Here is a 21774-nt window from a genome sequence, read left to right on the forward strand (position 1 = left end):
GGATATTATTTTTTTGAAACTGCTTTCTCTGTTACAGGACAGCATACTGGCATTGCAAAACACACAGCACAGGCATACACTATCAAGCCAAGAGATGATGGCTCCACTAATAGTCATAAACACAAAATGTTGCAACTGCACACAGATTGATACAAAGCAAACAAAGTAACTGTCTGCTAGCAAGGTAGCAAATGTAAAACTTGGACCAAAATCGATTGTCTTGGTTTTTCTTCTTTATAGTGAAAATCAACACGTAAAATATCAAACTTTTGAACACCAAAATAAATAAAATAAAACATAATTATTGACGCTTCTGCCATGGGCGTCAAAACAGGCTACAGGATGTTACCCTCGGGACAGAACACTACTGCACCGCATTTTTAACACATTTACCCAAAACATCATTCAAAACTCAAAGTTCATAGGCTACATTAAACTAATCCACATATCACATAGATACAACAAATGCTATAAAACATCATGAATGCACAGGCTTGTAGCCGTAGCCTCCATTTTCAAAATCACAGCATATTTACGGTATCCATAATAGACAGGGACGGAGAGCGTTTTATTTTTTTTGATCGTGAATGGTATGACACATGTCATTCGTGCTTTCCTGCACTTCCCACGGTAATGGCTGTAGGTTCTGTTTTTGTTAGGATTTTGCTCCCAAACACATCTTAACGATTATAGACTCACTGTGAGTGAGTTTTATTGACCAGTCTAGCAGCACTACAGAGATATTCTATACTAACATTTCCCAGTGAGACTCCACTCCCTTCTTCTCCACCACGGTTATCACACAAAGAAGTAACTTCCATTCAACTAATACTGCTAGCGAGCGTTGATTGAAAGCATATGCTCTTTCTATTTACGTTTCTCTGACAGGTAAGAAGGAGGGGGCTTAGCTGTAAAACATTAGAAATTACTTACTGCAGCTTTAAGGTTTGCTTGATATGATGTGTCAACACAAAAAAAAATGCCATTGCAAATAAACACAATGTATTATCTGCTCTAAGCTACAATATTAGGCCTAATTGCAGCCAATAACAGTTGTCAAGCAAGTTAATGTGAATGCGTGCTTTGAATAAATGTATGCAAATAGAGCTTATAAAATGGTACCATCTTGTATGTTTTTTCTTATTTTCAGCTACCTGTTGCCTTACATTGGATCTCGGAGGGCCTGATCACTCAGTCTGACACAACGCACAGCTCTTGGTGTTCATCACAGTCCGTCTCCGTTGGCCTCGGTGTGGGGTTGGCTGGCCGGCAGCAGACCATGTGACAGGGCCTGGGGCTGGGCCGCCCCCGGGCACCAGCCTCAGGCTGACGTTGCCGCCGTTTGTGGTGCTCGGGTTAACCACCCTCAACCCCCTGTTCAGCGGCTTCACGGCCCTCAGGAACTGCCTCTTGAAGGTCTCGCTGAGGGTGATGTACAGGAAGGGGTTGATGCAGCTGTTGGCGTAGCCCATGCTGATAGCGATGTTGTAGGCGTAGGCGAAGGCAGCACTGGGCTTCTGCACCCCCAGGTGCACCAGCTGCAGGATGTAGTACGGAGCCCAGCAGGTGAAGAACGCCAGGCAGATGGCCACAGCCATGCGGGTCACCTTCCGGGTCCTCAACCTGAGGCTCCGGGGGGGCAGGGGAACCACGCTGGTGGCCATGTGCTGCAGGATCTTGAAGAACACCAGGCAGATGATAGCCAACGGCAGCGCAAAGGCCAAGAAGAACTGATAGAGCGTGAACCAGTAGGTGGTGGTGGCGGGGTTGGGGAGCAGCAGGGCACAGCCCGCCAGCCCGCCGGGCAGCGGCATCAGGCCCACGTACATCCACACGGGGAGGATGGTGACCAGGGACAGCGCCCATACCAGCCCGATGACCAGGGAGGCCGTGCACGGCGTGCGGACGTGGTTGAAGCGGATGGGATGCACGGTGGCGAGGTAGCGGTCCAGGGTCATGGTGGTCAGGATGTACGTGCTGACGATCTGACTGTTGGAGTCCAGCACCGTGATGACGGTGCACATGGTGGCCCCGAAGTGCCAGGCGCCGTTGCCCAGCAGCTGGTGGATCAGGAAGGGCATTCCCAGGAGGAAGAGCAGGTCCACAATGGACAGGTTGAAGATGAAGATGTCGGGGACGGTCTGCTTGGCGCGGCATTTGGTCTTCTTCAGGATGGTGTAGATCACCATGCAGTTCCCCAGGATGCCAAGGAAGCAGATGATGCCGTAAATGGTCGGGAGGATGGCGCTGCACTGCAGGGTGGCTTTTACAACGAGATACCAAAGGTCAAAGGTCAGATTGAAGGTCAAATAATAAACAGCTTTTTAAATTGACTATGAGTGGCATCTGATTTTCCAAAGTCCAAAGTCACCATGTATGAATTTATCTGTTATTTTTTATTTATCAATGTTTCCTTCATTCTTTATTCTTCTACAAACAAACTTATGTTCGGAATCCAGTGCCATATGGGTCAGGTGTTTTATTCTCTGTGCTTTATGGGTTGCCTCAAGGAGCCAGCTTTATGGTGCGTTAGTAACCATGTATGACTTATTAGAAATATTGTGAAGGTTAGGACATGGTTAGCACTATAAAGATAAATTGAGACGAAGAATGGATGGCGTTGCTGCTGTGAGTAAAAAACATTGAAGAGCAGACGCAGATGCGTCTCTTTAACAGCATACATGGCACTAAGACTATTGCTCAAGGATACCTCCTGACTAATGAAATAAGCAAAACGGAATAAAAACCAACAAACAAACACATACATAGATCTACGTTATCATCAATTGAGAACTCCACTCAGATATAGGCTACATGTATATTATGCCTTCAGAGTGTAGGATGATACATTACATAGAAAGCAATTTTTAATATGAAGGAATTGAATAGTTAGTATTTATTTTAAAGGTAGTAGCCAGCGTCGAAGTGGTTGTGTGTGATTCTATCGATGTATATGATATAGATCTAAGTGAATGCTGAAATCGAAAGAGACTTGCTTGACTCTATAACCTACCTGTGGTCAAATTAGAATAAGAAATATTAACCAAAGAATCGTTGAAGAAATCCATCAGTATTTCCAGGCAATATTTCCAAGACAGCAAAGTAAACTATCAAAAAGTTGCCCCAAAAAACGGTGTTTGAAGAAAATGTTTTAATCCTTCCCTCTTCGGAATAAAGTTATTCTGGGAATGAGGTTTCTACGGATCAGTTATTGTGGCGAGGAGCATCCATCTCAATTTGGCACAAATGTTGCTGAGGTGTCAATCTCGTCCACTCGTACTCAGAATGAAAGAGAACGCAGGTTGAGTCTGCGCTTTATGCAAACTCCAGGGTTTCTTTGGTGCTGCCTGAAAATGTCAAATTCGGTTCTTTCTAGACAACTTGCTCTTATAAAACGTTGTTTTCATTTGCTACTTCTTTGGATGTGGCCTAGGCTGCATGTGAAGAAGACAGAACATAAACCCTTCATTCAACTATAGCAGCACATGATTTAGTGATCTATGCTCACATCTCATCCCATGTGAGATGTGAGCATCACGTGCGTTACCGCGCTCCGCCACTAGGTGGCCATCATGCCCTTCATGTCTACACACGCACCTCGTTGTTCCCTGCGATCATATTCAACCGGGCTTAGCGAGACAGACTGCTCTGCTCATCTTTGAGTCATTAATTTACTGATTCTTTAACAAAACCTAACTTGGCCGATCCAAACCTTAACGTAAAGGCATTCACATCGAACCGTATTTCCACAAAAAAAAATCCCCCTATTTTTTACAGGGTGTGTATGTCGATCCTTCTTCACTTCCCCTCGAAAACGAGAGCAAAACCGAAACATGTTTTTTAAGGAATAACTCTCGCTCGGGATGCAAGGGACCTTAAGTCAGTTGCATTTCTGTTGGTCGGCCCAGGCCTCTGCCAACGTTTTTAAGAAATTGAATGAAAACTGAATTGTAATGAAATTTCATTTGTAATTTAAATTTAATATTAATGTGTAATTTAACTTAATTCACAATTAATTTGACTCACAAATTACCTTATTCAGCAGATATTATATACTTGCAGATAATTAGATACTTTTGCTGCAAGAAGCAGCTTGTTTATATCTGTGTGTGTATGTTTGAGAGAGAGAGAGAGAAAGAGAGAAATGTTGAATGGGGTACAGGAATGAAGAAAGGAGAAAGAGAGTAGAGAGTGAAAAGAGTATTGACTAGCGGTGAAAAGAAGCCCAGATCACATGATGTCTGAGGCCTCATGCCCTACAGGAGCTCATAAACACACCGTTGGCCATGGACATGTCATTCAGCCTGACATAAGCACGGGAGAGAGAGAGATTATTATAGCACCCCCTTATGACAGACTTAGACCATCCTATAATAGCAGAAACAAATGATTCTTCCGATGTTATAACGTGTGAACCCATAATGGCACATTGAGCAACACTCCCCAGACATGATAATGTCAGGCTGTGTGGATAGCTCAGTGAATGGTGACTAGACAGATTGGAGAGGTTATGGGTCAAGCTTTTTAGTAAACAATTCATTCTTCCACTTTGCCAGATACTGGAAAATCCATATTCAGCCACATAAAGAGTGGCTGAATAGGTATCAGGTGGTGTTCATTCAGTCAGCCATCTCATGTGTTTTCTGTCACCATGGAAACACTATATTAATGATTGCAATATTCTCCAAGCTTGGGTAGTGAAAGTTGCTTATCTTCTGAAAGCACCCGGCCATTACCAAATAATCGTTCATACAATCGGTTTCCTGTTCAATTAAATCATAAGCATATATAAGATAGAATACAATTCAATATATTTGTATATAATACTTGACATTGCCTTATTATTTGCATATCCACCAAGCGCTATGTTATTCTGTGCTTTGCTAAGTTCATAAAAACAATTCTACAAAGGAGATATGTCATATGAGATGAGAAAAGTTTTACATTTCACGACAATCTTTATTCAGGCCACAAAGTTTTGTTTCTGAAAGTTTTGTTTCTGATTTATAAAAAGTATATAAAGCTAATATATAATAATAACATTAGCCCTAATAATAGGTTTCATCTGCTCCAAATTGCTGGGCAAGTGTACCATAAGCACTTATCCTTAATGTGACCGGCCAGATTCACAATGTTCATTACCAAATGTTGATGCTTGGGTTTCAAAACTCGACCTGAGTGACGGAGGGCAGAAAAGGAATCCTGTTATCTTGTAGTTAGCCTTTTCAAAGGAATCAGAAAGCAAATAAACTTCATCTACAACAGGTTTAATGAAACAGTTTTGAAAGTAAGGGAATAAACATTTTGCAGAACTATAGCTCAGAAGGGCCATGGGGAATGAGCTAAAAAATGTTACTTTTAATAATCCAAGGATAAAAAAAAATCAATGCTGATATGTATGTAGTCTTCTCTTTTGATTTGATCTCGAACAGCAAATTCTTTCCATTAATTCTGGTTTTCACCTTTTTTTTTCAAGTAAAAAGCAAGTTTCTTGAAGTAAAATGTGCATTCAACAAAGTTGGATGTAATTTACTCGAACAAAGCTTAGATTATGCAATTTGACTCCAAACACAGAGGCAGAGTCACAGCCTTATGTCTTTGCTTATCAGATATGTTAAGTTAGGTTTCACTGAAAACATTTCAGAGATGGCATTGGCCTCCCCAGGTAAGGTCAGCTTTCATCTGAGAGCTCTCGAGTCCCTGACCTCTGAACTGTGTGTGCATGCATGTGGTCCAATGTAAGTATTGGAGTCTGTTGGTCCCACAGTGGATTTGAATAGAAATGTTGCTGTGTCGTGTCTTTTATAATCCTGTTGGTTGCAAGCAGTGTTTGTGTAGGGGACCACAAGCGTTGCAAGGTAGAACAGGACATTTACATTTACATGCAGGGGATTTAGCAGATGCTTTTATCCAAAGTGACTTACTATAAGTACATCTGTCAAAAGAAAGAGAAACAATATATCACTGGAGGAACAGTAAGGATGTTCATAGAACCAAGTGCCAAGCACTAACCAGGACAGGTGACAGGAGAGAGACAGGTTTGCCCTCTCCTGGTAACCCCTCAGGTAAGCCAGTTTTTGTTAACTACATACTAGCAATGTTGAACTACTAGAATATGATTTGCATTACATTTGTATTGCATTTAGGCAATGCTGGGGAACAGCAGTGACTGGCCTCTGTGTGGGGTTTGTTTGTTGAGCAGGGACGTGGATAGTACCATTGTTGCATTAGTCGAATCGGATGTCATTTAATGAGCATGTTATTTCTGGATTTCTGTCATGTTGTTTCCTAATTATGCATAATCTTTAAAAATTTCCTCCACATGTTGTTTATCTACTTTTCTCGGCATCTGACACAAATTTATTTATCTCGCCTTTGCAAATTATCATATTTTCATGTGCTAATTAATTCAGAAATATGTAAAAAATAATATCATAATGTAAAATATTTTTGATCAAAATGTGTGATCAAAACAAAGAGCATATTAAACCTGATGATTGGCCCTCTATTTTTAGTTAGTTTAGTCAAAGCTCAGCCAGGTGTTCTGCTCAGTGGTGTTCTGCTGACTGAATATAATATTACAGGAGTAGGAGGCACAAGTATCAGGTCACCGTGAACATTGAGTAAGCCTAATATATTTTGGAATTTAAGTGTCATATTTTTTATTGTGCAATGGTGTAAACTAGATCCAATTACCTATAAAACGCGCTTTATTTTCTATTTAGGGCTTACGCACTATAATTCGACGTTAACTTACATCGCAATGAATAGTGTTTGGAATGTATTTAAGTAGCATCTGACCTAACATACATGCGCGCGCACATGCACGCACACACACACACACACACACACACACACACACACACACACACACACACACACACACACACACACACACACACACACACATTGTATAAAATACGGTCTATGCGTTTGATCCATGAATGTTCCTTCCTTCATCCCATCGCTTTCCATAATAAAAGCGCACGAGGAGGGCGTGGGGATGTGTCGTCACAGGTCACGCGGTGTTTGCCTCCACAACAGAAGAAGGGTGGAAATATGGCGGGCGACGGGGAGTCGCTGGAGTCTTGGCTCAGTAAGTATATCTCTATAATGATATCGGTGTCCTATTGCATGAACACTTAAAGTAATGTGTTCCTTTGCCTGGCTTATAACAGTATTTTAAAGCGCTTCGACTGGCTCCTCAAGGGTGTCACGGTCAGATCAAGTGTGTTTACCATCACTTGTCAGAATGGGTCAGACGCGGGCTAGGACCTGTGGTCCTAGCTCCTCTCTGCGAAAACAGAAAGCGGCGATGCGAAGTAATTGTCCACGTTGCCGGTCGTATTGGCATTTTAGAGATGACATTACAGGTCGCAAATGTCAGCTAGCGAAAGCAAGTGGGGCTAATCTGGCTGACATGGGTGTGTGATCCTACCATAGCAATCCGTTTTACGCTCACAGTAAGAGCATCAGCCGACGTTTGTTTAGGATAAAATGTGGAGGAACCAGAAACGGGGTTGACCAGATGAACATAGACGAGGTGCCTGTAGGCCTTCACTGAACAAAGAACAACCACTGTGAAGTTGAAGAGCTATAGGGCCATCTAAAGGGAATGACAGCGTATGAGCCTTTTATTAACGACCTATCTTAACTATTACGGTCTGTGTCTGTAAGTGTACATGCGGGAGAGACAAAGAATGAGGGGCGGTTTATAGAGCATTACCTTCTCTTAGTCAGTATGTTTCATGCCTGACTGTTTGCCCGTTGTTTTCCCTTTTTTATTAAAAAAGGCGAAGTCAAATGAAAGCTACATGATGAATAACCCTGTTTGATTATTTCCAGACAAAGCCACCAGCTCAGCTAACCGACAGGAAGACTGGGAGTATATTATGGGATTCTGTGACCAAATCAATAAAGAGCTTGAGGGGTATGGGCATCTTTTACTTTATTCATAAATAATGTGTCAGATACTTCCTGTTCCAGAAGAGAAATAATTTGGGAAATAAACTTGAACTCTATTATACATTTCCCATTAATTGTGTGTATGTTACCCGAGGTAACAAGTTGTTGAAGATGATATATTTTTACAGTAGCTATGCTGGAAGCTGATCTAAAATGTAATGGGCTCATTATAAAACAACATTTGTTTTCCTTGTATGTCATTTTTGCAGTCCACAGATTGCTACAAGGCTGTTGGCTTACAAGATTCAGTCTCCACAGGAATGGGAGGCCATGCAGACCTTGACGGTATGTAGCCTAACTGCGCTCACATGGGTCACTGCCCCTTCTCTGGGTCACTGCCACTCAGTCATGTTATAGTGATGCGCTAGCATGGGGACAGGAATAAGGACACAGTTGTTCTTGACAATTCCCTAGTGTGGCTTTTAGGATAATAGATCATCATTGAGTCATTATGACCACGTAGCCTATCTTGGTAATTTGACCTTTGGCATTAAAATTTAATGCCAACGGTCAAATTACCAAGATAGGCTATAAACAACATTTAATGATTAAATGTTGTTTTTATGTGATGTCATGTCTAATGCATCGTTGTTGTTATTTGATGTATTCATACTTTTGACCATCTGGTATTCTGCAGGTTCTAGAGGCTTGCATGAAGAACTGCGGTGGAAGATTTCATAACGAAGTTGGAAAATTTCGCTTTCTAAATGAACTGATAAAGGTAGTTTCACCCAAGGTGAGTCCCATTGTTCATTTTCTTTAATTTTTTCCAGGGAAACAACAATATTAAGGGTGGATAATCAACTAGTATGACACAGTGGATTGGTTTCAAATCATTCGAGACAAAAATGCTAGCTGCAGAGAAAACTAAGCCTAGAGCATTTTGTATGAAAAAGGTTAGAGGGTTTGTCTCCTTTCAGAAAAGAAAAGAAAATGAAATTAAAGTTGACAATTTTTCATTTGTAATTGTGCAAGACACTTTACTTGGACATGCTCAATCTTGGCAAACAACATTTTACAAAGCGGTTTATAAAAAAAGGGGAAAAAAACTCATTCAGGTTTCTATGGTTATTGCTGTTTTTTATCATGTTAGCACAGCAGATAACTTATTCTAAACCTCTCTAAAGGCATGAGGTAATGACATGATTCACTTAATCATGTCATTCACGTAAGGTCACTTTACAAGACCACAGCTGTTTGACTCAAAACAGCTCCAGCATGTTTGCTTAAAGATTTAAAAATATCTGTGGAAAAACAGACTGTGTTATACATGTGCTTGATCAATTGAAAGACAAGGCAAAACAAACTTTTGTCACAGTTTCTTAAGTGATTCAGTCATACAGAAATAACTAAAAGTAGGTTTTCAACGCCACTGGAATAATTGCCTGAAGCTATTTATAACAGTTTTATTCATTTCCATGTTAAGCACACTCATTGATGTCCAAAGCACAATACTGGCGACGCTTTCTCATCCTTTGATAGTTCTATTTGTAACCCTTCAAATTGTTATGTTTTTTTCAGTACTTTGGTGACAGAATATCGGAGAAAGTGAAGAATAAGGTCATTGAGATTTTATACAGTTGGACTGTCTCTCTGCCTGATGAAGCAAAGATCTCAGAAGCGTATCAAATGCTAAAGAAGCAAGGTAAGCATAGAACCGCTTTAACTAAATATTATTATTATTATTATTATTATTATTATTATTATTATTATTATTATTATTATTATTATTAACTTTGGGAGTGTTTTGATTTTATTTAAATTGTGTGAGGAAATGGACCTGTTGTTTTCAATCTTCAACTGAATGAGGATGTGTTTTGATTTCAGGGATTGTGTCAGTGAACCCAGAACTCCCTCACGATAACACACTAATACCTTCACCTTCCCTGCGGCCCAAGAATCCTGTTTTTGAAAACGAAGAGAAGAGCAGGGTAGGAATTATTTTAAATGCACGTGCATATATCACATGGATCCCGTTGTATATTTAATCATTTACATGTGTTTCTCTCTGCAGTAATGAGTAGTTTTAGATTTATGTAGATGGAAAGTCTCTCGTGTTATCATTTGTGCTACGGTTACTGGCATGTCCTGACCTAAAGAGGGCAGACCGTTGGTGGGTTAGTGTTGGATAAGGTTGATGAATAGCTCATCGGTTGTTTTCTCTCAAAGCGTTGGGGCAGAATTTCGCTCTGCGTAGTTTCTGTGAGAAACAGGCCATGAGACTGACCTGACCTTTGATAACTCGACTTGATGAGGCTTGATTGATTTCTCTGCCTTCTATAGAGATTAGCAGAACTTCTCAAGAGCAAAAAGCCTGAGGACCTGCAAGAGGCCAACCGGATCATCAAAAACATGGTGAAAGAGGTCAGCACTGGCATCTAGCTGGTATTAAAATTCTTCTCATGATTGCTTATAGGTCCCATGGCATGCTACTTTATGGATGCTTTTATATAGACGTTCATGAAATTCAGCTGTGGTGCAGAATTACAGCCACTACGAGCCAGTTGCACATTGATCTTTCCCCAAAAGCGCCGTTTAGGTGTCTGTAGCTTTAGTGCAAATGAGGAGGAGAGAGGCGGGTCAAAGAGGAGGGTGGGGGTGTGGCCCTGAGCAGCTTGCGGCCACGGTACCATGCGCTCTGTTTACAGTGGATGCATCGCAATGGCGAGGCGCACACAGCCATTGGCCGTGTTCTGTAAATATTCTAGAACACCCCGGTGGGAGTCCTGGAGCTCTATATCTTAATGATATCATATAATGCATAGATATCTATATCATATAATATATATTATCACGGCCAAAAGCTGTGTGCGCCTCCAGACGATATTATGAATCTCAAACGTCTGCGTCGGGTTCGGAGCCCCGCTGCCCGCTGCCGAGGCACCACCGCCTCGGAAGCGGGCAGCGTGCCTCGCGGTGCTAGTGCCTCGTGGCGGCGGGCGGCGGGCGGCGGGCAGCGGGCAGTGGGGCTCCTCTTTGATGTGGAAGATGATGAGGAAGATGACTTCCACATCAAAGAAACAATTGCAAGAAACAATCACGGGCAACAATCCCTTTCTCCTCCGCGGTTCATGTACTTCAGGGAGTCAAAGCCAAATTTCTGTGCCCCCCAATTCCATCTCAACCATGGCTGAGGTAACCCCCACTACGAGTCTCATTGTGGAAATACCAGAGACGTCAGAATCCAACCTGTTATGCGCCATAACACCAACAGCAGAACGGTAATCCAAATAACAAAGAAAACACTTGCCTAACAGTGTGTGTGTATTCACACACACACACACGCACACACATGTGGCACTCGCACGGTCGTAGCTCATGGGGCAAAGCAGAGAAGGGGAGGTTACATGTCCCCGTATGACGAAATACGGGAAAAAAATCCAAATCGGCATGTCTGAGCTTTGTTTGTTCAAAGGCAGAGCAGGATAGCTAGTCCTCGGTCTACACCGAACGCCATTTCTAGCTACTGGGGGACCATTGGAAGCCTAGGGGAACTCATATTAACTTTAGAATTCCTCATAAAGTGACATTTTCATGCCATGGCACCTTTAAGATTTTGCTGTGTATTTTCCAACTCCAACCAAATGCCAGATGAGAAGATTGAAAACGCTGTATGTTACTATAGAGGGTCTGTCTGGCTGAAGTTTACCTGCCTTTAAATGAGAAAAACAGGCAGATTAATGAATGGATGAGTGAAGGGTATCTCTAAGTTGAAGTACTAAATCATGTCTACTGTGGGTTCTCCTTACAGGACGATGTACGGGCCCAGAAAGTTACAAAGACGAACAGAACCCTGGATGAGGTGGACCACAGGGTTAAACTCCTCAATGAGATGTTGAATCACTTCAGTGAAGAGGTCTCCACAGATGGGGACAAGGAGATCATCAGGGTTGGTCTTTAAATAGATTTATCTCACTTCATCTGTATTTTTTATTATTTGTTGACAAAGCGAAAATGTTTAAATTGTTTGTAAATGAGGAGGCTCACAGACAGCTATTGTAGTGAAATATAAACCCCATAAGAACTAATTTATACACATCACATTTTAGATGCAGACACGATCATTGAAGTCATTATTTTTAAAGGAACTTGTAATTAAACCCATAGCAATAATGTGGAAACCCCAGTCGATAATGTAACAAATTTTTGAGCGCATAATATAATAAAATTATGCCTATAATGTTCCAACGTATAACATTCGTTCACCACAAATGACTCTTAAAACCAGTGCCAACATTTAAATATTTTTTCACCATTCAGCGAACAAAAGGCAAAAGGCTGATTATCATTTAGGGGGCCACTCAATGACCTGCAGAAGTGTCATCAACACGCTCACTGAAGTGGTGTGAATAATACCGACTTTCTACTCCTTATTCACATATAAGGTAATCTCGGAGAAAATACTACCTCGAGGGTATTATGAATCAGAAGATTTTCATGGTACAAATGTCAGGATATGTTGTTCACACATACGGCCCATCAGGTGAGTCTCAGGACTTACACGTGTGTCTGAAAGCAGCTTGTGTGTGAGCATTTAATTACATTATAAAATGATCAATTTATGGTGACAGGGGTAATTGTTCAATGGAAAGTGTAGTATACTATGCATGCAAATCAATTAACTTTTACTACTATTGGTTAGTTGAAAATAATAATCATCATTGAGATTAAACATCTCTTCCAGTGTCCTTGCCAAGACAGGCAGCAGTAGCCTACAGTCACAAATAGCATACACACAAAACATAAGAAAAACAAAACAACTAAAACAGTCCACAGGGGGGAAGGGGGATATCAATATCGCAATTGAGGAGGATCAAGGAGAGGAGTAATGCTACATTTGAGTAACAAGTGTAGTGTAGTCTTGTGGTGAACTCTATAGACATAATTCACCATAATGTGTTATTGACATGTTTTCGTTGTGTTATAGGGGCACTGTCTCTTTAAGATCACGTGACTTGTGTGTTGATATGCGGGTCGGCGCGATGTTTGAATTTAACGGTTTTAATATGACAAAATTAACGAGCTGCTGTTGCTTGTCGAGAAATTGTCTCTTCCCTTCTTTTATAGCAATTTCTACAGTCTATAGACAGAACGTCTTACCTGGGAGAGTTTGTCGACGGCAGAGCCATTTTGTCTAAAAACATAACGTCTTAACTGGGCGAGTGTCGCTGCGGTGTTTGCGTGTGTGTTCTTACCTGCGCGTGTGTCGATGGCGGAGCTGTTATGTTTAAAGGTCCCATGGCATGCCACCAGGTGTGGTGTGATTAGAAGTTACAAGCCGTTTTGGAAATCTTCCCCTTATGACATCCCAGGTGGGCGTGTCCACCTAGATGTGTGACAGATAGATGAGCAACGTTTGCTACAGTCCACTGGGTAGGCTGGTAGACTGATCTATCCAGCACACATCTAGGTGGACACGCCCACCTGTGATGTCATAAGGGGCAGATTTCCAAAACGGCTTGTACCGGCTAATTACACCACACCTGGTGGCATGTCATGGGACCTTTAAAAACATAATGTCTTACCTTGGCGAGTGTCGCTGTGCTGTGTGCATGTGTGTTCTTACCTGCGTGTGTGTCTATGGCGGAGCCGTTATGTTGAACGACATAATGTCTTACCTGGGCCAGTGTAGCTGCGGTGTGTGTGTTCTAACCTGCGCGTGTGTCGATGGCGGCACCGTTATGTTTAAGGGCTAGTTTAGCTGCGGTGTGTGGGCGCGTGCGTGTGTGTTCTTACCTGCGTGTGTCTCGATGGCGGAGCCGTTATGTTTAAAATCATAACGTCTTACCTGGGCAAGTGTCTCTGAGGTGTGTGCGCGTGCGTGTGTGTTCTTACTGTGGGTGTCGATGGCGGAGCCATTATGTTAAAAAACGTCTTACCTCGGCAAGTGTGTCGCAGCCTTTGTCTTGACGTGTGGTGTGTGCGCGTGCGTGTGTACGTGTGCGGGCTTCCGTGTATGTGTCGCTGCCTTTTTCTTGACGTGCGGTGTGTGTGTGTGTGTGTGTGTGTGTGTGAGCTGCAGGCTGCTTTGCACATGCGCACATGACTAACTTGAGTAACTGGTGCGACAGGCCTGCTATTATAGTAGTAAGATATTCAATTTAGAATTTCTGTCCAGTTTTGATCCGTGTCTGATTTGGGGTCTTTCTTCTGAACAGGAGTTGTATGGAGATTGTGATAAGCTAAGGCAGACAGTTTTCAAGCTTGCCACAGAAACGGAGGACAATGACAATAACTTGGGTAAGGAATAGGGGAAATCCCCCCCCCCCTTTTTAATGACTATAGAATTAGATTAGTATAAATTGTCCCAAATGCACAAAACAAGATTTAAAAGTACTACAGTTAACTCGATAAATGCGCAAGGACCTCACACCTCTTCTTGGCCATGGCATATTGGATTTACTCATTTAAACAATCAATCAAAGCAACAATAAGAACATACCATCGGACAAGGCTATTGTCATTACATCCAGTGTGTGTGTGTAACAATGTTTTCTCTGAGCGTTTGGTCGCTCCCAGGCCTGTCTTAACCTTGTTGCCTTCACCATCAGGGAACATCCTGCAGGCCAGCGATGACCTCTCCCGTGTCATTAACTCCTATAAGATGATTGTAGAAGGACAGATCATCAACGGAGAGAAAGAACAACATTTGACTCGTATGCACATTTTCTGTCCTAATTCACATGACCTGAAAGATGGTCCATTGAATGTCACAAATTGCTGTTGTCAACCTACATTATTTTACGTACATTAATCTACGGTAGAAGTATAACGCTACTCTATAAGTAGCTTGTGCCTGTGCGTACGTGCTCGTGTGTTTGTGTGTGTGTATGTGTCTAACCCTACAACCTGATGTTGAGTCTTGTGTCCTCTGTTCCAGGCCACAAGGCAAAACAGTCAGAGGTCCTCATCGATCTGGCGGGCCTGGACCCCCAGGGCCCTGCGGCGGCCACCTCCAGCCATCTCCAGGCCCCACCCTCCTCCCTGTCCATCCCTGCAGACCTGCTGTACGGCGCCGCCGTCGCCCCTGGGCCTCAGGGCTCCTTCACGGCAGCCTCCCTGACACTGCTCGACGAAGAGCTGTTGTTCTTAGGTGAGGTCCTCCGAACCCGAACTGGCTGACCGCATTGAGAGAGACTTGGCATCACTAAACGGACTGTGGTGCTTTCTACTTTGGCATCATGGGATGCGTGTGTGTGTGTTTTTGTTGGCAGGTATCGGTGACCCTGCCCCTGTTGTAAGTCAGTCCATCGTGACTAGACCTGAACCCCTGGATCATCAGCTGACATCCTTACAGGTTGGTATAGGTTTATTTTCAATGCCCATATTCTCTTTTAAGGAATTTCTCCTCCGGGGGATTAAAAAAGTTGTTACCTTTCTTTGCTTATCTGTTGTTGCATTCAGTATTTATTTACATTTGTTTCTCTCCCAGGACTCCAGTGAGGACTTTGATCTTTTCGGCTCGGTCTCACTTCCCGCCCCGTCCTCCTTCTCCACGTTCCCAGTGTTTTCTACCAACCTCTCCCCAGGGGCTCCCCCGGCCCAGTGTTCCCGCCCCTCCTCCACCTCACACCACTCTGCTGTCTTCTCTGGGTCCCCCTATACCAACCAGTCAGCCACCACCGTCCCCAGCCTGCAGTCCTCCTCAGCCGCCACCGCTTCCCCTGCTGGCAGCCAGTCATACAGCATCACCTCGTCTCTCCCAAGCTATGCTTCAGCGACATCATTCCAAACGCAGGTCACCAGTGTGCCTTCGCCTCATGCAGCGAGCACTTTCCTGTCTCCCCCAGGCTCAAGTAACGGCATTCTGCAGGATTTGGACTTGCTCGACCTCAGCAGTAACAAAACGTGAGCCAAATAAAAACCTAACATATTTAATATATGTAATTTAAAAAAAATTCATGGCACAGTTTATAAACCGTTGCTGTCATCAAGAGGTTGATGTTATGTGTAAAAAGGTGCTAGGCTGTTAATCACCAATGCTGCCTTGCCATTAGGGCAGAAGTTCCAGCCTGAAGCTTTTAATTATTTCGTTCTTTATCTTCTTGTCTTCCACCGATCTCAGTACAACTGGCATGCTGGATGTCGCGGGGTTCCTAGGAGCAGCTTCCACGTCCTCCTGCCCCATGCCCCATCTCCTGGGAGGGGTGCCAGCAGGACCTCCGGTTGTCCCCCTCGCTAAGAGACAGGCAGACGACAGCCCACTGTTACGCTCTCTGTCGCCGGTCCTCACTCCGAGTCAACCCAGTCCAGGGAAGGGCCAGGAGATCTCCCTGTCCAGTGTCAAGGTCTCTCTGGAGGCCATCAAACCAAGTGAGTCACGTCTTGGGTTTCTGTTCAATGATAAGAGGCGTAACGCTTCTCCAACGATTCAATCAACGTTTTGTTGAAAACGAGGGAAGCCATTTCTGGGTTTTGGTACATCAACTACAATTGATTATCAAGAACACTAAGCACTATGAAGGAGCTTTTATACATTTATAAATTAACTTTAATCAACTTAATTAACCTGATCAATCATTTAAAGAGAATGGATTTTGTCCTTTGCCTGACTTTGATTTTGGTTATTTCCGCCTTCAGGCAAAGTGTGCCCGGTAACTGCTTATGACAAATACGGCATCCGAGTTCTGCTCCACTTTGCCTCCGACTGCCCACCAGACAGACCTGATGTACTGGTGATGGTGGCCTCCATGCTCAACACTGCCCCGCTGGCCGTCAGCCATATCGTTCTGCAGGCTGCAGTCCCAAAGGTACACACACACAGGATGTGCACATCCACATTTCATTATTGGTCAAATAATAGATATAGACAAGTCCCTTGATTTGTTTGGTCCTCTCTAGTCTATGAGGTTGAGACTACAGCCTCCATCCGGGACAGAGCTAGCGGCATTCAACCCCATTCTACCCCCTGCTGCCATCACCCAAGTCATCTTGCTGGCCAATCCACTCAAGGTACTGAAGTCTTTCATCGATCGCTTCACCCAGGAATAAGCTTCCATCCGATTGGTTTTCATCATAGTATATGTATAAACAATTGATAGATTTGTTTTATATGACCAAGGCTAAGCGTATTCTGGCTACACACTATCCAACTTCAAGGGGCTTTAGTTAAATACGCTGTAGGTACGTTTCGAGAGATGAAAAGAGAAAGCAGAAGCCTAGTTTCAAAAATTTGAAGCTAGATAACAGAAAATGCCCCTACCACGCGTTTTCCTCGTTCACCTTGTCTCCCCACCGTTGAGAAGTGTTGCGTTCACACACCTGGGATTCCCTGAACCAGGCAGGGAATAGATGTCCTGAAAGGCCCCTGATTTATTTTAAATCACCCTTAAATGATAATACGTACTGTAAATCCTACCTACAGCACCCATTTTAGTTAATGAATACTCAATTGTGCACATCTTTTTGGTTCTGTTTTTGCAGGAGAAGGTGCGGATGAGATACAAGTTGGCGTTCACGCTGGGGGAACAGCCGTGCTCAGAGGTTGGAGAAGTGGAGCAGTTCCCCCCTGCTGAGAAGTGGGGTGCTCTATAGCCCGGCTCTGTGTTGGAAGGGCTGCATTAACCGTAACATTCTTGAAACCCGAGCAAAGCAGAACTATAATCAACGCTTTGAGGTTCAAGACCTTTGTAGGCTCATGGTAGTGTCCACCTCCACCTCTGGGCGGGTCATTCAAACAGATCATTGCAGTGTTTTGGACCTGCTTTATGTCCTTACTGTGGACCTGATTCAGATGTCACCACAGTGCCAGCGCAGTAGTTACAGTGGTGAAGATCCACTTTGAGAAATGGTTTCCCACAGAAAAAATGTTCATGCCGGGCTTTAGTTTAACTTGCTACGTTACCATTAGGTATACTGTATTCTTCACTTGGCTTACAATCAAAGGACATCAATCCTTCATACTGCAGGTCATTTATAACCTTTTTTGTGACCAACCTTTGGTCTATCTTGCGCATCTTGGTTCTTTTAACCAATAATTGGTAAGAGAAGAAATGGTCATAAGCATGGCAAAAGGCAAGACATGTGAAAACTGAATTTGCACATGTTTCTGCTACTGACTGTTTTGACCTCAGAAGTCACTTAAAAAACCTGTGATTCAAGCATACAAAGTTCTTTTTTTACTGACCGTACTCCGATTTGGTCCAAAACAGTTCAATTCTTACTTCCAGTACTGGCCCTTCGGGGGAACCTGCATTTCTGCAGTGGGAAGCAGGACTCATGAGGTGAGCATTGACTCATGAGGTGCAACATTGGATGGGGATGGTAGGGATAGGATGGCTGGATCTTGATCATTTTGGAGTGAGGAATATCACCCATTAATAAACTTGTGCTTGAATTAATTTTTACCTTGTTACCGTATGACTCAGATTGTTAGAGACTTTTGTCCTTTAAACAATGATGGCACAAATTTATTTAGAACGTTGAGAAGCTGAAGAGCCAGTATGCATTGGTTTTGTGTGAGGATTGTGAAATGTATTTTATTTTCTTTATTGATAGTATTGTTTGCTCAATTCTTACCTAAATGCTTGTGTCGCTTTTAATATTACGCTCATGGCAGATCTGGTGGTGCTCAATGTAAACAAACAGGTCAATGAGTAATATTTAATATTCTACAAATCAACCTGATTTACCTGACTTCATTTTTTGCTCAGCAAAGAGCTGGTTGGCCAGACCTCTAACTAAATAATGTGTATAAAGTCATCCTAAATGGCCCTCATTCAATATACCCTCTCTAATATGAAAGTTTTCTCTGTCGGTCGGAGAGTCATTTTTTTGTGCGAATAAGCCTTGGTCTCGTGTCATAACCTGGGTTAATTCTTCATGTTGTTGCTCTCCTTTCAGACCTGGTAAAATTAAAGATAAAACTGACATTCGTGCTTTTCTGTCATGCGTTGGTAAGTTATTGCAATATTTAAGTTATTACTTTATTTATTTCCATAGGCCTACTTCTTAATTTAATATGTGATGTACATATTTTAAAAAATAAAAATGCATGGACATTGGTTGTACAATTATTTGTATAAATATTTGTTATAATTGATACGTATATAGCAAGAGTTTTATCATCAATGTGAAACATTGGTTTATCGGTGTTGTGAAAAGCTCAGTCAGGGCAGGTCGGCGCAATTAAATGCTTTCAGTGCAAGTCTTGCACCGAAAGCAAAGTGGCGCTCATCACCACACAGCGCAGCCGCATCAGGGCACTCGCAAACACAACAGCAGCCATGGCAGACGAGAAGCCCAAGGTGAGGAGAGAGTTTCCTTTGAGTATTGTTAATGCTTTGGATTAGGTGTACTAAAGAATTGCATCGAGTGTGTATGCTTATTGGCGTTTTAAGACAATGGATTCAATTTCAACAATTTGGTTTTGGGAAATCGCCAAACATTGGTGGCCAGATCTAGCTGATGCTAGCTAGCAAGCGGGTTTGCCGAAGGGGTGAGCATGCTAAGCTATTGCTGCTACTATCCGATCAGCGTGCTGGTTAAGTTCCTACGGTACTTTTCTGAAGTTCAGCTCCCTTGATTCAGGGGTAATTTGTTCAGCCTGTTTCATTGTATCAGTTGGCACTTATAGTCGCAGTCAAAATGAATGAATATGCATTAGGAAATGGCTAATGAATGATACCAGGCCATGGCTAATGCTAGAAAGCTATAGCTTATGCTACCTGGCTAATAGTACAAGGCCGGCAGTGTGCTGCCATCCTCTCGTCTGGAGAGCGATCATTGCATTCACTGTAAGGTCCCTTTAGTGCGTTTGCTGAGATTTGATCTATTCGGTCGCAGTAATGCACTTTCTTCATTCTTTGTCATGTTTGGAATTATCACTTACTAATTTTCTTTAGACCACCCACTTTCTTCTGTTCGCAATTAAGAACACGCATGCCTAACCTTAAACCTATGTTGTGTTCCTTGCAGGAGGGAGTGAAGACCGAGAACAATGAGCACATCAACCTGAAAGTAGCTGGACAGGACGGCTCTGTGGTTCAGTTCAAGATCAAAAGGCACACGCCTTTAAATAAACTGATGAAGGCTTATTGTGAACGTCAGGTATCAAGATCTGTTTATATCTTAAATCTGTCAATTAACCATTGAGTTGCATTACCACATTTTAGCTTTTGTAACTTGATTACACATGGGTTTAAAGTTTTACTTTATGCTCCTGGCCATTAAGTTTGAATTTAAGTCATTCGCATTGAGTTTGCTTCTGTCAATATATTGATTCACAGCATTTCTCTTTTCCATACAGGGGCTGTCATTGCGACAAATACGGTTTCGATTTGATGGCCAGCCCATAAATGAGACAGATACACCTTCACAGGTATGTGTACTGTGTACAGTGTGATGGGCTAATTTGTAATGAATGTTGTGGTTTGGCTAGGTTGGTGATTTTGTACTGTTTATTTTATAATGGACGGGCTTGCCCAGATGCTGATGAAGTACTTTGCTCGGTTCCTCTTTAATTTAGTAAATTCCTCCTAAATTCCTATAGTCAAGCGGGCGAGTTTGTCTTATGTGTTTTCTTTATTTCAATAACTTGAGCTCATTAGACAGCGCTACAGTGGCATCCAGGGAGACTTATAGAAAGTAAATTAATTTCTCTGTCCGGTTTCTATTCTACTTTTAAAAGGCCAAACGTGGGTCAAAGACACAATGGGTCTGTTACTTCGAAGTACCAGGGCACGGGGAGCAGAATTCTTTGCACCACTTAGTCCTGTTCCCTGGTATAAAGTCGCAGACACAAAATAAGTGTTATGAGCGCCACCTTTGATTGTACTAAAAAGCAGCACAGACTACTGGCATCAATGAGATTATACTATACACTACTTTTTTTTCTCCTGCTTTTAGATGTCAATATACAGCCACATACTAGTACAAAGGCACCATCGTTTTTTTTCTGTTAAGTGTCTTAGTTGGATAGGTATGCTAGTGAGAAGTTGTCTCTGCTCGTTGTAGATAAGTTTAAATAACATTGTTCTACAACTGCTTTTAAACTAAATCATCCTTCTTGTAAACACTCCAAATTCTTCTTTCAGCTTGAAATGGAGGATGAGGACACAATTGATGTATTCCAACAGCAAACGGGAGGCTCTTCTACTTAAAGACTTTGCCCCCCTCAACAAACACCCATGCCTGCATTTCTCCTTTCTTTTTTTAATGCCTCTTCCTTCTGTCTTTAAATCTCCATGACCAGCTTTTCCATGACCATGCGTTGGAATCCTGTCACAGATGCTCATAGGCTGCAACACAGGGATGGATTCATTATTATTATTGTGATATTTGTAATGATAGTTGATAGTGCACAACTTGTAAGCTGCATTCAATGTCATGTGCTGAACATCTAAAAAAACACATTTCTTGGTGACATCAAGCATAGAAATAGATTTTTTTTAACACTATTACTCATGCCATATAGCTGTTGGTTAAATTTAATGATGGTGTTGCTGTTCTATATGCCTGCATTTCAGTTTACTCACATTGGTGGTTGTTTTAAAAAATGTACAATTGGAATAAACTGATTTTTTTTAATAAAGTTAGTTGTTTGTGTTTTTTAAGATGTTTAGTCTTGAGGCTTGCTCCTTGCTCATCCTGCATGACACTGCATTCAACTTAAATGGGGTAATTTGTTAATTACTTAAATATTGTCTTTTACGCTACCAATATTAATTAATTGTCCTGCCTTCCATGTTATAAATGGTACATCAGTCCCTTGATGTCAGGATTCTTATCTGGGTTTAAAAGCATTCGCCACTAAACTGTCATTAGACCTCTTTTGCGACCCTAAATAAACAATCCAATCAGAGCCACGCT

The 21774-nt window shown here is 42.3% G+C and overlaps 3 protein-coding genes across 3 annotated transcripts; 2 read left to right on the forward strand and 1 right to left on the reverse strand.

Moving 5' to 3' along the window:
* Nucleotides 1-1187: 1187 nt before the first annotated feature.
* On the reverse strand, nt 1188-2683 carry mchr1a (melanin-concentrating hormone receptor 1a; the record flags this gene model as incomplete). Its single annotated transcript, XM_079730296.1, has 2 exons — nt 1188-2263; nt 2656-2683. The coding sequence occupies 2 exons, from the start codon at nt 2681-2683 to the stop codon at nt 1188-1190; spliced, it is 1104 nt and encodes a 367-aa protein (XP_079586422.1).
* Nucleotides 2684-7057: 4374 nt separating this feature from the next.
* gga3a (golgi associated, gamma adaptin ear containing, ARF binding protein 3a) lies at nt 7058-18965 on the forward strand. The gene is made up of 17 exons (XM_079758764.1): nt 7058-7096; nt 7846-7930; nt 8175-8250; nt 8603-8701; nt 9487-9610; nt 9793-9896; nt 10249-10329; nt 11717-11854; nt 14124-14205; nt 14517-14621; nt 14846-15058; nt 15180-15262; nt 15398-15813; nt 16031-16278; nt 16546-16715; nt 16807-16917; nt 17389-18965. Exons 1-17 carry the CDS (start codon nt 7060-7062, stop codon nt 17497-17499), a joined length of 2283 nt encoding a protein of 760 aa, XP_079614890.1. The 5' UTR covers nt 7058-7059; the 3' UTR covers nt 17500-18965.
* Nucleotides 18966-19155: 190 nt separating this feature from the next.
* Nucleotides 19156-21516, forward strand: LOC307070640 (small ubiquitin-related modifier 2). Its single transcript, XM_079729206.1, has 4 exons — nt 19156-19211; nt 19882-20013; nt 20213-20284; nt 21000-21516. The coding sequence occupies exons 1-4, from the start codon at nt 19191-19193 to the stop codon at nt 21063-21065; spliced, it is 291 nt and encodes a 96-aa protein (XP_079585332.1). The 5' UTR covers nt 19156-19190; the 3' UTR covers nt 21066-21516.
* The last annotated feature ends 258 nt before the right edge of the window (nt 21517-21774 follow it).

Source organism: Pollachius pollachius, assembly GCF_949987615.1.
Source record: "Pollachius pollachius genome assembly, chromosome: 2".
Taxonomy (NCBI): Eukaryota; Metazoa; Chordata; class Actinopteri; order Gadiformes; family Gadidae; genus Pollachius; species Pollachius pollachius.

Excerpts from the sequence above, each read along its gene's own strand:
- gga3a (XM_079758764.1), top strand. The coding sequence starts at position 7,060 with ATGGCGGGCGACGGGGAGTCGCTGGAGTCTTGGCTCA. Across the intron at positions 10,330-11,716 it reads TCAAAAACATGGTGAAAGAG|GACGATGTACGGGCCCAGAA; the intron begins GTCAGCACTGGC and ends TTCTCCTTACAG. Across the intron at positions 16,716-16,806 it reads TGCAGGCTGCAGTCCCAAAG|TCTATGAGGTTGAGACTACA; the intron begins GTACACACACAC and ends GGTCCTCTCTAG.
- LOC307070640 (XM_079729206.1), top strand. The coding sequence starts at position 19,191 with ATGGCAGACGAGAAGCCCAAG. Across the intron at positions 20,014-20,212 it reads AGGCTTATTGTGAACGTCAG|GGGCTGTCATTGCGACAAAT; the intron begins GTATCAAGATCT and ends TTTTCCATACAG. Across the intron at positions 20,285-20,999 it reads AGACAGATACACCTTCACAG|CTTGAAATGGAGGATGAGGA; the intron begins GTATGTGTACTG and ends TTCTTCTTTCAG.